Genomic DNA, 13077 nt, shown 5'->3' with positions numbered 1-13077 from the left:
GACACTTCAAAAAGTCCCGACGCCCCGCAGTTTATGCCGAAGAAACTGGTTTCGGTTTTGTTTGCGAAGGTGCGTCTGTTTGCCGTCGAGTGGCGCACCCTACGCAGCGAAGCGATATGGGATTCTTTACCACGCTCCATTAATTCCGAATTTAGAAGTGTACTGTTAGAATGCTTAAGCATAATAGCTTTTTTATTATTCATTTTTTTTCTCTAAACGCAGATTAGTTGATCGTTCAGATAAAAGCTTGGCTAAGTAGTGCAAGTCGCCGCCCGATTAGAAGGTTCAGGCAATATTGGTTCAGGCCACTCTCGTCTGCTACTGTTTGCTAATGTCTGCGTCGTTCTAGCGGCGCTTAGCAACTTGCCTAGCCCCTTTTTCTGTTTGTACATCTTTATTTGCGTCACTTCTACGCTTCCCTACGCGAGGGAAAGGGACCGAAGCTAGTAAAATTATAGATAGATGTAAGTATAAAGACGAAAGTAGCAAAAGCGGTTTGCCGTTACTAAGTTTAGGTGACGCGACCCCACGGAGGTTTTGCTCTTTGCCTCTGCGATGCCGGTTCAGCGGAGCTTGGCGGAACCTCTCGTGTCCGTTCCGCGTTGGCGGTCGGTGACGACAACACTGGTTTAAATGAACTGCGTCCGAAGCGCCGGAGCTGCGTCGAGCGGTTTACGTTCGCGAACGCCTGCGTCGGTCATGGTGTGGGAGCGTGCGACGCCGCCGATCTCGAGAATGCAAGTGGCACCATCCTAAATTACCTTTTCACTTTGGCTCTTCTCTGCATGATCGTTTGGTGCACCACGTAATGTCGTTTTTTTTTTCTTTTTGTTGGGGGGAGGGGAGAGTGGGGGGAGGAGGGTGAGACCGTGGCGCACGTTAGGATGGGCAATGCGAGCCAGTCAGGACACCGGCAGCGTGGATCACGTGACCTCGAGTCATGCTGGTTGGAGAATATAACTTGTTACTGGAGTGCGGTTCGAGGCTATGCTCACCGACTCCAGTCCAAGAAATTGTTGTGTTACGTCGAGTTACTGCAGCTCCTACTTATACAATTTTGTGCTTTGTGGTAGAATGGTGAAAAGCTGCTCTGGAGAAGTAGATAGGCAAGTTGTGATGCTTATTTAATTTTAAATATTCATCTGGCCATCTGGTGTCTAGCGGTACAAGCGCGCCTTTTGATATATTTGACTGCAATCTCTATAGCGCATAAAACTCCAGAAAAATTTTAGCTCCATACATTACACATTTGGATTTCCTTAAGTAAAAATAATCATGCCATACTTTTTTCTTTTCTTCTTTAAATCTCTGCACATGCTTTGAAAGTTTTTTAAATCCTGAGCATGAGGTTTGATACTATCGAAGTGCAGTCCTCGTGTTGTCCTTTTAATATTTTTTTTATTATTTATTATGCAATTTATGAGGGTCATATTGCGGTGTTTGCTTGTACTAGAAGCACCTTTAAGCCGGAGTAACACTGCTTATACATCATACAAAATGCAGTCTGTAGATGTCAGTCACCGCGATATCAGTGGTTCGGATGCCACATGTCAAGTTTCTCCTCAAGCTCGTTGCCATGCGGCACTCAAAGCACGGATCTCATGGTGACTTGCGTTTGAATGTGTTTGCAGACTGTCTTTTGTATAATGTATAACCAGTATGAGCCCGGCTTTAAGGAAAATATTACAGTAGTGAGATATGACCCCCTCGCAATGATTTTGCCAATTTTGTTTTTTATAAACTTGGTGATAATTGTAGGTACTGATTGAAGGGGTAGGGCATTATCTTGTAAACGTCTAGGTTTTGGCACATGTAGCACAGATTACCACATCCCGTTATGCACCTTGTGATGTAACTTAATTGATATGCAAACAGGCAATAAGATCTCAAGAAAAATAACTCTGGTTTATTTATAAATTGCAACCTCATTCTAACCTTGCTTATTCGGTATTCCAACTTCCAACCTGGCTTATTTGCAGATTTCAAGCCTTGAATTTTTTTTATTAGACTCAAAGTACTTTGCGATGCAGTGGCTTCGAGCAGTTTTTTTTATACATTACCCTGTCTGTCATAGCAGTCATAGTCATGCATATGTTGACCAGGAGTGGCTGTAGAAACTTCTCGATTACAATCCTAAAAGTTTTTGTTTCATGGTCATCTCTTGCTGGGCACACTAGAAGGGGGCACTTCTCTAAATACGGCAAAATCAGTGCTGTTAACTTTTTAAACACTCTGCACTTTCTAATATTTGGAACATCAATGTCAAGAGCTTTCTTGACAGTTACCAGCGCTGCCACAGGTGGCGAGCGCATTGGCAAATATCGGCGTTGGTCGTCTGCAAGCACATCTGCCTTTCCTCCTCCTTTCCTCCCGACCACGCGAAAGCACTGCGCATCTGCACTTGCCACCAATCGGCGCGGGAGGCGTCACTAAATTGCAAGTGCTCCCCATGGTTTGAGATGGACGTCTCTTTCTCTCTACAGTCTAGGGTCTCTTTGTAATTGCAGCGATAGCTACGACACCTTATCGAACCCTCAAGTGTCCTTGTGTATCTTGCATCTTACGTGGAGGAACCATTGCCAATGTCTGCTCGGAGGGTGACGCACTCATCCATAATGATAAAGCTATCCAGATAGATGATGTCACACGACTACTCGCATAGTTACGTGATGTTACGACGTCATGTGACACTATATCATGTGACAGTGTGCTGCCACATCATTTTGTGACGTCGCAAGACGTCATGAAGTCACGTGACGTCGCGGTGTCGAGTGACGACACAGACAGCCTACATCATTTTGAAAAGAGGAAGAGCCCTTACCAGCTATTGCTGTGAAAATGCACAACGCACGTAAAATGTGCTTTGTAGAAAGCTGTTTCGGCAAATAAAGGAAAACCAGTTCGGCAGTCCTACCAGACCAACCTTTTCTTTTTTCCCCCCGAAATCCCAACTACCCATTTGGGCGGACCAGGAAGTTAACGAAAACAAAAAAAGACAGCGGAGCCCAGGTAAATGCAAGATGAAGCCCGACGACGCGACTGACACCACCCACCCGCAATGCCTGTGATGCTGACTGCTTGTCGCTCTGTGATGAATAGGAGGACGTCGCCACCTCGTGGCGTACAACGGAGTTAGCACAATTACGCTCGTTCTGCTGGGGAGCGAGTCGAATGGGGCGGTCGGAGAAGCCTTCGCGCGCGTCTCAGAGGCCATGGAGCAGTGTATGAACTATATCCGAAACTAGCTTTTTTTTCTTGGGGTGATGACGAGTATGTATGGGAGGATAACAGATTGCTATGTATGAGCTCTACAGTTATCTGCTTTGCATCATTTAGCAGAGGGTGCAATCTGATCGGAAAAGGAAGTGTGCGGCCAATAACGCTTGCCTGACTCGTGTGCTCTGCTTCATTGAACTTGGCAAGCGGCGAAAGCTACAACTCAGTGAGCCAAACAGAGTGTCAGAACGGGACATGTGACAACGCCTCCCATGAAAAGCTATCTCACGCTTTTCTTTGTCTCTCTGGTTGGCCCATGGGAGTTGTAGCGTTCTCCCAATGTCAACTTCTGCTGAATTGCCAAGTTCATCGGGGCTTGGAGATTCAACACCAGGATTTTAATTTTATTTTGGTGCCCACAGCAACACCATGAAACACATTATTTACAGAATGAGCAATTTTTAAGAACATTATATTGCTAGTAACAGCTTCACACATTCTTTTTTTTAATAGTTTTTGTTTTGAAAGCACGAAGGGCAGTTGGCAGTGATGTCAATGGTTCCTAACGTGGAGCCATCAGTCAGGTAGCCCCGGATCGCTTTCAATCTGCGCATATATTTCCTAACTTTTTTTACACACCATTCCTTTACCATGGGCTTGAAATAATTGTGACGCTGTTATAAGTGACCGTTTCTCATAGATGGTGCATAGGTTTGATCCCTCAAATACTGCAAAACTTTCAGTCTAGATCTTGTTTCACTTTATGTGCGAGCAAAGCCAAAGAAGCTACAAGCACGTTTCCCTGAAAGACGCTTTCACTGCACAAACACACATGATTGGCAGGGATGCTGAAAGCCCAAGGCTCTCTCTCGTAGCTACTGCTATGCTCATGCTTAAACATACTTAAAGCACCACGGAGTTTATTTATATGCAGATGAGAAGTGCTCCTGGGCTGTCTTTTAGATGCTGCCAGTCTGCCGCTTTTTTTTCTGGTTGCAGGTGATTGCGAGCGAGCGCGCGTGTGTTGAGTTCATTGAGGGGATCTCATGTGCATCCTTGTGATCGTTCAGGACGGGATTGCACGATAGCGCCGTCAATGGGGTAGCCCTGGAACTAAATTTCACTAGAGCAAAGGTTCTGCAATATTTGCGAGATGAAATGTGCATCCTACCTATACTCGTCGTCAGATCATAAAACAAGCAAGTTCTGCTTATTGTTCCTATGCCGCGCGAAGTAGTCCTTACAAAAGTTGGTTGTCAGGTGAAGAAACAATGCTTCTGGCGCTTGAAATATATGTCTCAGCAAAATAGCACGTCGTAAATCTGAAATGCACATGGACAGGACATATCTTAATTCCCCTTGTAAAGGGATAAATTAATAATGCTCTGCGAGGAGACGGACCTTTGTTTACTGCGGTTTTTGAGGTGAATTCAAGTATGGGAAAAATGGTTGTTTATGTCGTCAAAAATATTTTTGTACGGGCCAATAAACAACGAATGATTCGCGAAAAAGAATAGGAAATATATGCGGAGCGCAAGTTCGTCTGCTTCTTCTAGAAGGGTTCTGGTGATGTCAAAACGCCGGGCTCTGATTGGCTGTGATTGAAAGATAGTGGGTAGACCTTAAAGCAAGCTGCCTTGAGGTCTACCCCCTGTCGTTCAATCAAACCCAATCGGAGCTCGGGGTTCTGACGTCGCCAAAACCCCTGCAAGAGAAGCAGACGAACTTGCGCTCCGCATAGAGATGCTCAATGTTCCACGTCTACCCCCAGATGATGTCCTGTTCCCGTCCTCGTCCTCTCTGTTTTATACTTTCAAGTTTTGTATCCCCTAGATGGTTTCCGCGTGTTCTCTCGTCAAGAGGCTTTAAGGTTTTAAGGCACACGGTCGTAAAGGCTGGTTGACACACTTGCGACTTCTCCATTTAAGCGAACGCAAGCGTGTGCACCAGCCTTGAAAAGGGCACTGACACCTTAAAATGTATGTTTTTGTTGTTGTCTAAAGCAATGCAAGGTGTAGTCATAGACACACAAAAAAATACCGCATACAAAAAAATAAGATTTCTCGGGCGAGTTTTTTTTCTATTTTTGCCGTTTTTCTCTCTCTTCTCACCTCCTTGCTTCTTTTTATTTGTGACATCAAAAACTATTAAATTTAGATGCTTTGTAACTGACATTTCTATAATATTTAATAACGGCATTCGTAAGACATGTATTTTAACGGAATTGGAAACGCACTACAGTTCTTTTTTTTTTTTTAAATACCGAAAATCGGAGACCGGAGTGATGTCGCCTCCTTGCTACCGCAGTATCCTGGCTTTTTATTCTCCCTCGGAAAACATGGCGGTTCTGCGGTGCCCAACACATGTAGCACTGATGATAATTGGGGAATCGGACGAAGTTCTCTTTTTTAGATGCCCGACGACATCACAGACTTTGAAAAGTAAATTGTCAGACAGTGAAAACAACCTGGGTTTGGTGTCTGTAGCGTAGTTTTGGTTGTGACTTTGCCGGGGCAGACTTTCACGCAGAACCGGCGCAACGTTTTCCCTTACGTCACTCACAAAATTCCGCCATGCATTCTCTTCAAGCTCACACAGTTTCAAAGAATGCGAGTTTGCTGAAAGGGCCCTAAAAAAACTTAAAGCTCGAAAGTGGAGTGCCGTTGCTCACAGCGATAGGCGACAGGCAGGGAGAAGAGCGTTTGGTCTGGGACGCGGGTGAACGCGACACTTCAGGTCGGGAGGGATCAAACTTTGGAGGGTTCAATCTTTGACATCACTGCACTGGCGAGGATCTCGCGGGAACTTCAAATTTGACTTTAGGGAATTGTTTTTTTACTTCACAAATACTGAGTTGCCAAGTTCAGAATTTTGAGGGTAGCATCTAGGCTTCATTTTCAATTGTTTAAAAAAAAAATATATATATATTTTGACCTGTCAGTTTCCCTTTGAAGCGCACGGTTGTACGCAGCTGCAAGAGTGTGAACCGGGCTCGAAACTGAGTACCGTTTTGGTATGTGACCGACGCCGATTGTGACGAATGGTGTGTGCAGGGCCGACAGCAGTTCTACCACCGGCGCCAGTGCCAGCTGCCGCCCCCCGCGGGGCCCGGTCTTCCCCGGGCACTCGAGTGAGGCGTCGAGCGGATCCTCTGGGCCCTCCTCGCCCCACCAGGACGCCCCCAGCGAGGAGCAGAGCTGCCCCAGCGACGCCCTGCTGTTCTGCCCACCCCACGACCCGCCCCCCCGGCCACCAAACGGCCAGCAGCCCCCACCCCCGGTCAAGTTCGGCGAGCTCGTGCTCCTAGGGTGAGCTGCTGTCTGAGCGCAGGCGTCGAGGCGTGTCGCCACGGAAACCGCCTGTGAATGTTAGGACCGGTGCCGTCGAGGGTTACTGGAGCACCGAAACTACCGACTGTCATTTCAGAATCGCGGCACTCGCATCAACCGCAAAATCTAATCGAACCGGTGCGGTCAAACCTGTAAGAACCAATTCGTGAGCGTGCAGACGGGCCGACGTACGGAAAGCCCTGAGCAAAAGCCAACGCACCTGTCGCTTTTCAATTTTGGATTCATTTTTTTTTCTCCCAGTGTCAACGTGGCTGACTTAGGCCAATCAAAAAGCGCGATGGACTATCGTAACGGTCAAGCAGGTGCTATGAGATGCTGTGCTCTGGGAACGCTTGGTGGCAATGGCTAGAGGTTGCAATTCTGGTGGTTGAAGTCGATTCACGGTGGAAACCAGAACATGACAGCCCGGCTTCTTCGAGCTCGTATTGATCTTTGGCCATGTCGGAACTTCAAATGGCCGTCTAACAACTGTATCTAGCTAGGAGTGTAATGCAACCCTAGATGTTTCTATTGCCGCATAATTGTGATATTAACTTTTGCATTGGTGAAGGTGCCAAAAGGTTCAGAAATATATGGGATGTTTCTTTTTAAGCTGAACAGAGTTGTTAAAAAAAGATACGTAAAAGCTATGCCAGTGTGGTTTGTGCAGGTAACTTGTACGGCCAGGGGGACACAGTGTAAGGGGCTAATGGTAACAATGAGTCGACTGATTAACTAAAGTATATTAATGTCTGAATTGATGAAAATAAGCATATGGCTCTAATTAGAAACTTGCTGAACGTCATCGAAAAACACTAAATCAGTCAATATAAGCATGGTGGATTGCTCGAGTTACCACTCCAGCCGGAGTGAGGCTACTTGTGCAATAATGCGCCTGCGTGCTTTTCCGTCTCTTAATCACCTGCGTTTTCTGACCCCAGCCTTGTGCCTGTTGCACAGGTGATAACTTTAGAGTTCTTGCACGCTCAGTCTTTGTAAGAAATTCTGATCTAGTGGTTTTTGATAATGCTCAGCAAGTTTCTAATTTGAACCATATATCTATTTTTACTAATTAACAAAATTTTGATCATTATTCGACCTATTGAGACGATTAGCACACTATGTATGTCTCCATGTCCGTATAACTCGCCCGTGTGCATTAGTGTGTCGTTCACGGCTTTTTTTAAACAAATCTGCAAGGCCTAGAAAGAAACATCTCTGAGTTTGCTTCATAAGCAAATGTGACATACAAGAGTAGGAGAGCAAGCAGCCTTGACTTCAGAAAACAGGGTTTGTTTCTTGTTAAAAAAGACTCTGGCTGTTTTTCAGAATTTTCCCTGTACATATTAAGTGAGGTTGCTCCTTGCTTGTCACAGATGGAACTTCGAAGGCGAGTTGCCAGATGTTGCTGGGTGCTCATCTGGGAACTTCTTGGGCTTGTGTTGGCTCTCTATGGCTTTGATTACATTGGCAGTCAGCATCTAGCCCACTTATTTTTCACGCATGCATACACTAAAACTTGAAGTCAAATGTTCCGGGAAAAGTCCTCGCTCTTAGGCCAGTTCTGCCCGATGCTCACCGTGTCGAATTCTGAAACAGCCGAGTTGGTGGGAAGCAACAAATTGTTTTATTTGCCAATAGACCAATCTCACAGACAGTCTCATTACGCCACCTCCATGGATTATGGGGACTGAAGTCTTCCTGCGTGAGTGATGACAGGAGGGTCTGTGCGAGCAGAGCACAAAGCAGGACGCGCTGTCTCGTGAACTGGCGTCTGTCTCCTACAAACTACAGTTATAGCGCCATCACGCAGGCGTGGAGCGCTGCTTAGTGAGATTGGTCTGTTGGATGGACCTGATTCAAAATGGTCTCACTACTTCATAGCTGTGTTGTTTCCCCTGACTATTCTTTCTTTGTTATAGTTCTGTGCCAATTCTTTGTTTTACTTTTCATTTCTCGCCGTACCTACCGTAACATTCCGAAAGATTTCCCACCCGCGAAAGATAACCCGACTCCTACCTTTAACATAATTGGCTTTTTTTTTTCTTTTTTTTTTTTTTTTAGGAACGCAAAAAGGTAGTTTTTTTGTTTTTTTTAGGAATTGCAGTGCCCTGGCCAATGGTGACCCTGGCCAAAATGGGGTTAGTTTGCTACGGTGGGAGATAAGCAAGCAAAGCTAGGTAATTAGGAAGGACAATTGTCTATGCTCCTTTGTCCCTGAAAGTGAAAACAAGTTTGGCAGTTCTCAAGGTAGAAAAATGTCTTTTTTTTTTTTTAAGCTTTTCTTAATTGCACATTGAATGTTACCCCACTGCTCATTGTCACCCGATTTGCTCTCACGTTTAGGTAGGCCATCTCCCGGGATATTACGGTACGTCCGGTATCGGTCTTTGCCTTAGGTCGGTTCCACCGTAGTGAGTTCCAATATGAATAGCACCTCGTTAAAGGTGCACCGCCATGGAAAACTCCCGAGCCCATAAAAGAACTGTGGCGACGGGCTGCACGTCGGGTCAATTCGTTGCCTCAACAAAAGTAGAACAGTACCTGCGTCGAAGTGAGGTACGCCGTGAATAGACACGATTGGTTGAACGACGTGTGGCGGAAGTCGAGCACCGACACGACCGTGGGAACGAGTGAGAACGAGTGAGAACGAGGCGCCCTTGTGCCCTTTTAGGTACAACGGCTTCCTACCGCAAGGCGAAAAGGGAAGAAGACGGAGCAGGTTCGTCCTGCAACGGCGGCCCTTTCCCAACGGCGTCAAGAAGTCCAAGCACTACGTCGTCAAGACGCCGCAGTCTTCAAAGGTAACGTCCTGGAAGTACGGAGTAAAAATGCCGCGTCATAGTCACTCGCGACGTGAGAACGGCGGGGCTTGTCTCGTGCGCCTGGAGTGCACATGTGCATGTGCGTAGCCAAACCCCGGCGTGGGGCACGGCATTTGTGCCGGAGGCTGGGTGTTCGAGAAGCACGCCCCGTGGCTCTCGTTTTGTCGGGGACCATCGAAGCCACAAATGCGTCGAGCTGTTCAAAGCGAGGTTGAAATAAACTGCTGCGTTTCTTATTTATTTATTTATTTATCGCACCTACCAGCACCCATGTGCCTATTATGGTGGAGCACGAAAAAATGCTCGGAACGCAATGCTGCACAAACGCTCCATAATGAGAGTGCAGCACTCCTCTCGAGCGACGAGAGGTCATCGTCAAAGATGTCAACAAACGACGTGTCGAGACGATCGAAGAAGTTCTGAACGCGAACTAGCGGGGAGAAGCAATGCGCGCGATTGATGGCGAACTTGTGATTGCAGTGAATATGTTTCGGAGGAACGTTATTATGTATGCGAGATACGAAAATTTGGAGGTCGTAATACGCACGTGGGCACTTGAGCAAAAGCATTAGATCGCCACTTTCTCGTCTAACTCGGTCAAACCCAAAAAGTTTTAAGTATGTTCTGATAAGAGTGGGGCTGAGACGAGTTTTGTCTGGCGTGAAACATTCTCGTTCTTACGTCGCCGCAGCGGCGACACTGACTGGAGATTGTTTGGAATAACTGGTGCAAAATCTAGTTTTTCAAATTGACGCTTCTGAACGAGACTTAAATACAAAATGGGTCGCGAAACGTAGAACTGAGTTGAGTGGCAATACTCTAAAAGATGATAACAGGATCGAACAAACATGACTATCGAAGTTGAGTTCCTCACCAAGCATTACACCTACGTCACGCACAACCGATGCTTGCTTTATAATAGCGGTACCGAGATATAGTGATCTGAGAAAACGGGGGGAGTTTTGCGTGAGAACGTTAGCACTCGTGATTTTCTAGGACGGTAGTTATGGTCTAGCATTTTGGAGGCACTCCGTGCCATATTTTACTTTCCTCGGCTAGCACCCGGGTGTCTCAGCTCGTATTGCTGCGGACCGTACGTCTTGAATTTTTAAACTCGAAGTGAGTAGCTTATGTTTTCCCCCGCTCCTGGGTTACCGTGTCTGTTCGTCGGGAGGATCGAAAGTGTTAAAATCGTCCGTACTAGACACCAATTGGAAATTTGAGGGTGCAAGCACGTTTCAGTTACATCGTTCAAATGGCCACAACCTATCCGCTATACTGTATACTGGTTGCTTGCAACCGGAGAGGCTATGGGTGCCCATATACAATGTGCGCGCCAACTCAGGGAAACTAATGGCTTGGAAGAAAACTAAGCGCAGCGGGCTTTTGCGTAACTTCACAATCAATTCTGCCCAATGTCTGACCAGTCTTTGACCTCACGGTGTTATTCGTTTACCCGGCAGGACGATTTGAATCAATGCTCAAGTTAATATTCTGGCCGTAACACGAGCGAGTGAAGTCACATTTTGACAGGCGTAACTTCGCTGACATTGCGGTTTATTTCGAACAAGGACAGAAGTCTTCCTAACGTGTCGCAGCCATTCGACTTCCGACGCATATAGAAAGGACAGTGACAATCAAAACAAAGAAATTGTAATGAAGCTAGGTATGTTAAGGTAACTCTGTTCTTACTTTTTTTTTAAATGTAAAGGTTGGTTTACACACTTGCAACTGGTTACGACCGTATGCCTTCAAACCCCTTAAAATTTCTTATCACGGGAAAACACTTGGCATTTCTGTATATTTCCTTGTTTTTTTTTTAGGTTATCGTTCTTTCTTGGCTTGAAAATCTTTTGACAATGTTATAAACAAACATTTTTCATCAATTGTATGTACATTTGATCTCGCAAAAACCAGAAGCCTTCACTCTAATGAAATGCAGTTCTAGGGTCACCTCATATACGGCGCAGCGTGCCGGCGTACACGCCCGTCGTAAGAGATCGCAAGAATTTGTTCGTAAGCAAACGCAAGTGTGTGGACGGGCCTTGACTCGTCCATAAGTGTTTTTTTTTTTTCTTTTGTTCGAGGCTACCAAAGAGGGAACAGAAATTCTCGCGACTAACCAGAGGCATTTCCATCGTGTTGTTTTGCAGGCTGTGCTGGACACGAAACAGCACTCCATCTCATACACACTGTCACGGACGCAGGCGGTCATCGTAGAATATGTCTTGGACGAGGAGACCGACCTGTTTCAGGTGAGCCTGGCCGAGTATGGTGTGGAGTCACTCAAAGTGGCTCCCAGAGTGCCGCAACTTATTGTCCCCCGCCACTCGCCTTCACATTGGCTGGGACGAATCCTGCTGGCACTTCGCCGTTTTTGTTCCCGACGCAAGTGTCTGAAGAGTCGCAGAATTTAGTCCAGTCCAATAGAGAGCACATTGCCACCGCACTTTTTTGCGTAGGTGATGAAGTTGTGGCTTGCAGATTGAACGAGCCTATTTCAGAGGTTTTGGGTGGGATAACTGCCTTCGTCGACTGCTGCGAACTCAATCACTACGAAGTCAACACAACTGTCATCGTTGCCGGCTGTGCCGGTTGTTTGCAAAGCAGCATAGATAGAAACAAATTGCCGCGGCGTCTTTCGCGGTCTTGGAGATACAGGATGAGCCAGCGTTAAAGGGGGGGTGCAACGATGTATCAATTGGAATATTTTTCACTTTACACGAGCTTACTGGCAGTAGTGGGACTCGAGGATACTCGCACACAACGTCACTGGCCAAGAAACTCTTTTGTTGCGGTGTAATTTCAAGGACACAGGTGAGCATTTTCCTTCAATCCCTCTGTCGCAATACTTGATGACGTAGCTGGCAGTCGCACTATCGCCCAGTGACAATATTTGAATGCGGTTCATGGATTGGACCCGAGCATTGCGTAGGTACTTGATTTGGAAACGTGATAATCGATAGCTCAAGAAGCATTCGGGTGGTGGCCCGTGTTCAATTGCTGCAGTGACAACAATAGCCGAACAAAGCTATGTCGGAAACTCAGCGCGTGTCCTGTGCCTCTGCCAACCCCAGCACATGGCTGTGTTCAACATGGGCGGCATATAATAGGCTCCAGATCACGTGGCCGCTTGTTCTGGCTGCGAGTTGAGGGGATGAGATCGTTTCGTGAATATGGGCTCGGACCTTTTGATTCTGGCTGGAGCAGCCACAATAATCTCTCACGTGGAAGATAGATATCCGTTGCTCTCTCGCTGGGAATGGTGGCCGTCACTGTTGCTAGAATAGAACCTTTCCAGGCTTCAGTCTCGCCACCTTGGTCACTATCATCATCCGAGTGTATGGCATCTAAGCTAACGGCGATCACTTCCCGCAATTCTTGGGCATAAAATGGCGGACCATTATACGTGGAGCATGTACGGTTACTGCAGATACCCCTTTGAGCGATTGCCCCTAAAATACCAAACATGCACCCATGTTTCAACAAGCACCTGCCCGCTACTTTTTAAACATTTTAATGGTGGACGCTCTATATTTCATTCGCTTAGATTTAAAATTTTTAAATCTAAGCAAACAAAATATAGAGCGTCCACCATAGACTTCTGAGCTGACCTATCAGTGGCATAGCCACTGCTAGGTCAGCTCAGTTTGGGAGTGGGCTGAAGCCCCCTCCCGAAATCCAGCCGACCCTTAATATACACATGC

General features: G+C 46.4%; 1 protein-coding gene across 1 annotated transcript in view; it reads left to right on the top strand.

Annotated features, from left to right (window-relative positions):
- Positions 1–13077, top strand: part of LOC8035299 (protein pellino) — a 61918-nt gene that overhangs the window by 32228 nt on the left and 16613 nt on the right. The window contains exons 2-4 of the mRNA XM_029974238.4: positions 6270–6524; positions 9220–9349; positions 11524–11625. Of these exons, the coding sequence (XP_029830098.1) occupies positions 6270–6524; positions 9220–9349; positions 11524–11625 (487 nt within the window). The remainder of the gene's footprint in view (positions 1–6269; positions 6525–9219; positions 9350–11523; positions 11626–13077) is intronic.

The sequence above is a fragment of the Ixodes scapularis genome, unplaced genomic scaffold, assembly GCF_016920785.2.
Source record: "Ixodes scapularis isolate PalLabHiFi unplaced genomic scaffold, ASM1692078v2 PGA_scaffold10__122_contigs__length_95168666, whole genome shotgun sequence".
NCBI classification, from domain to species: Eukaryota; Metazoa; Arthropoda; class Arachnida; order Ixodida; family Ixodidae; genus Ixodes; species Ixodes scapularis.
This window is presented reverse-complemented; position numbering and strand designations above follow the sequence as displayed.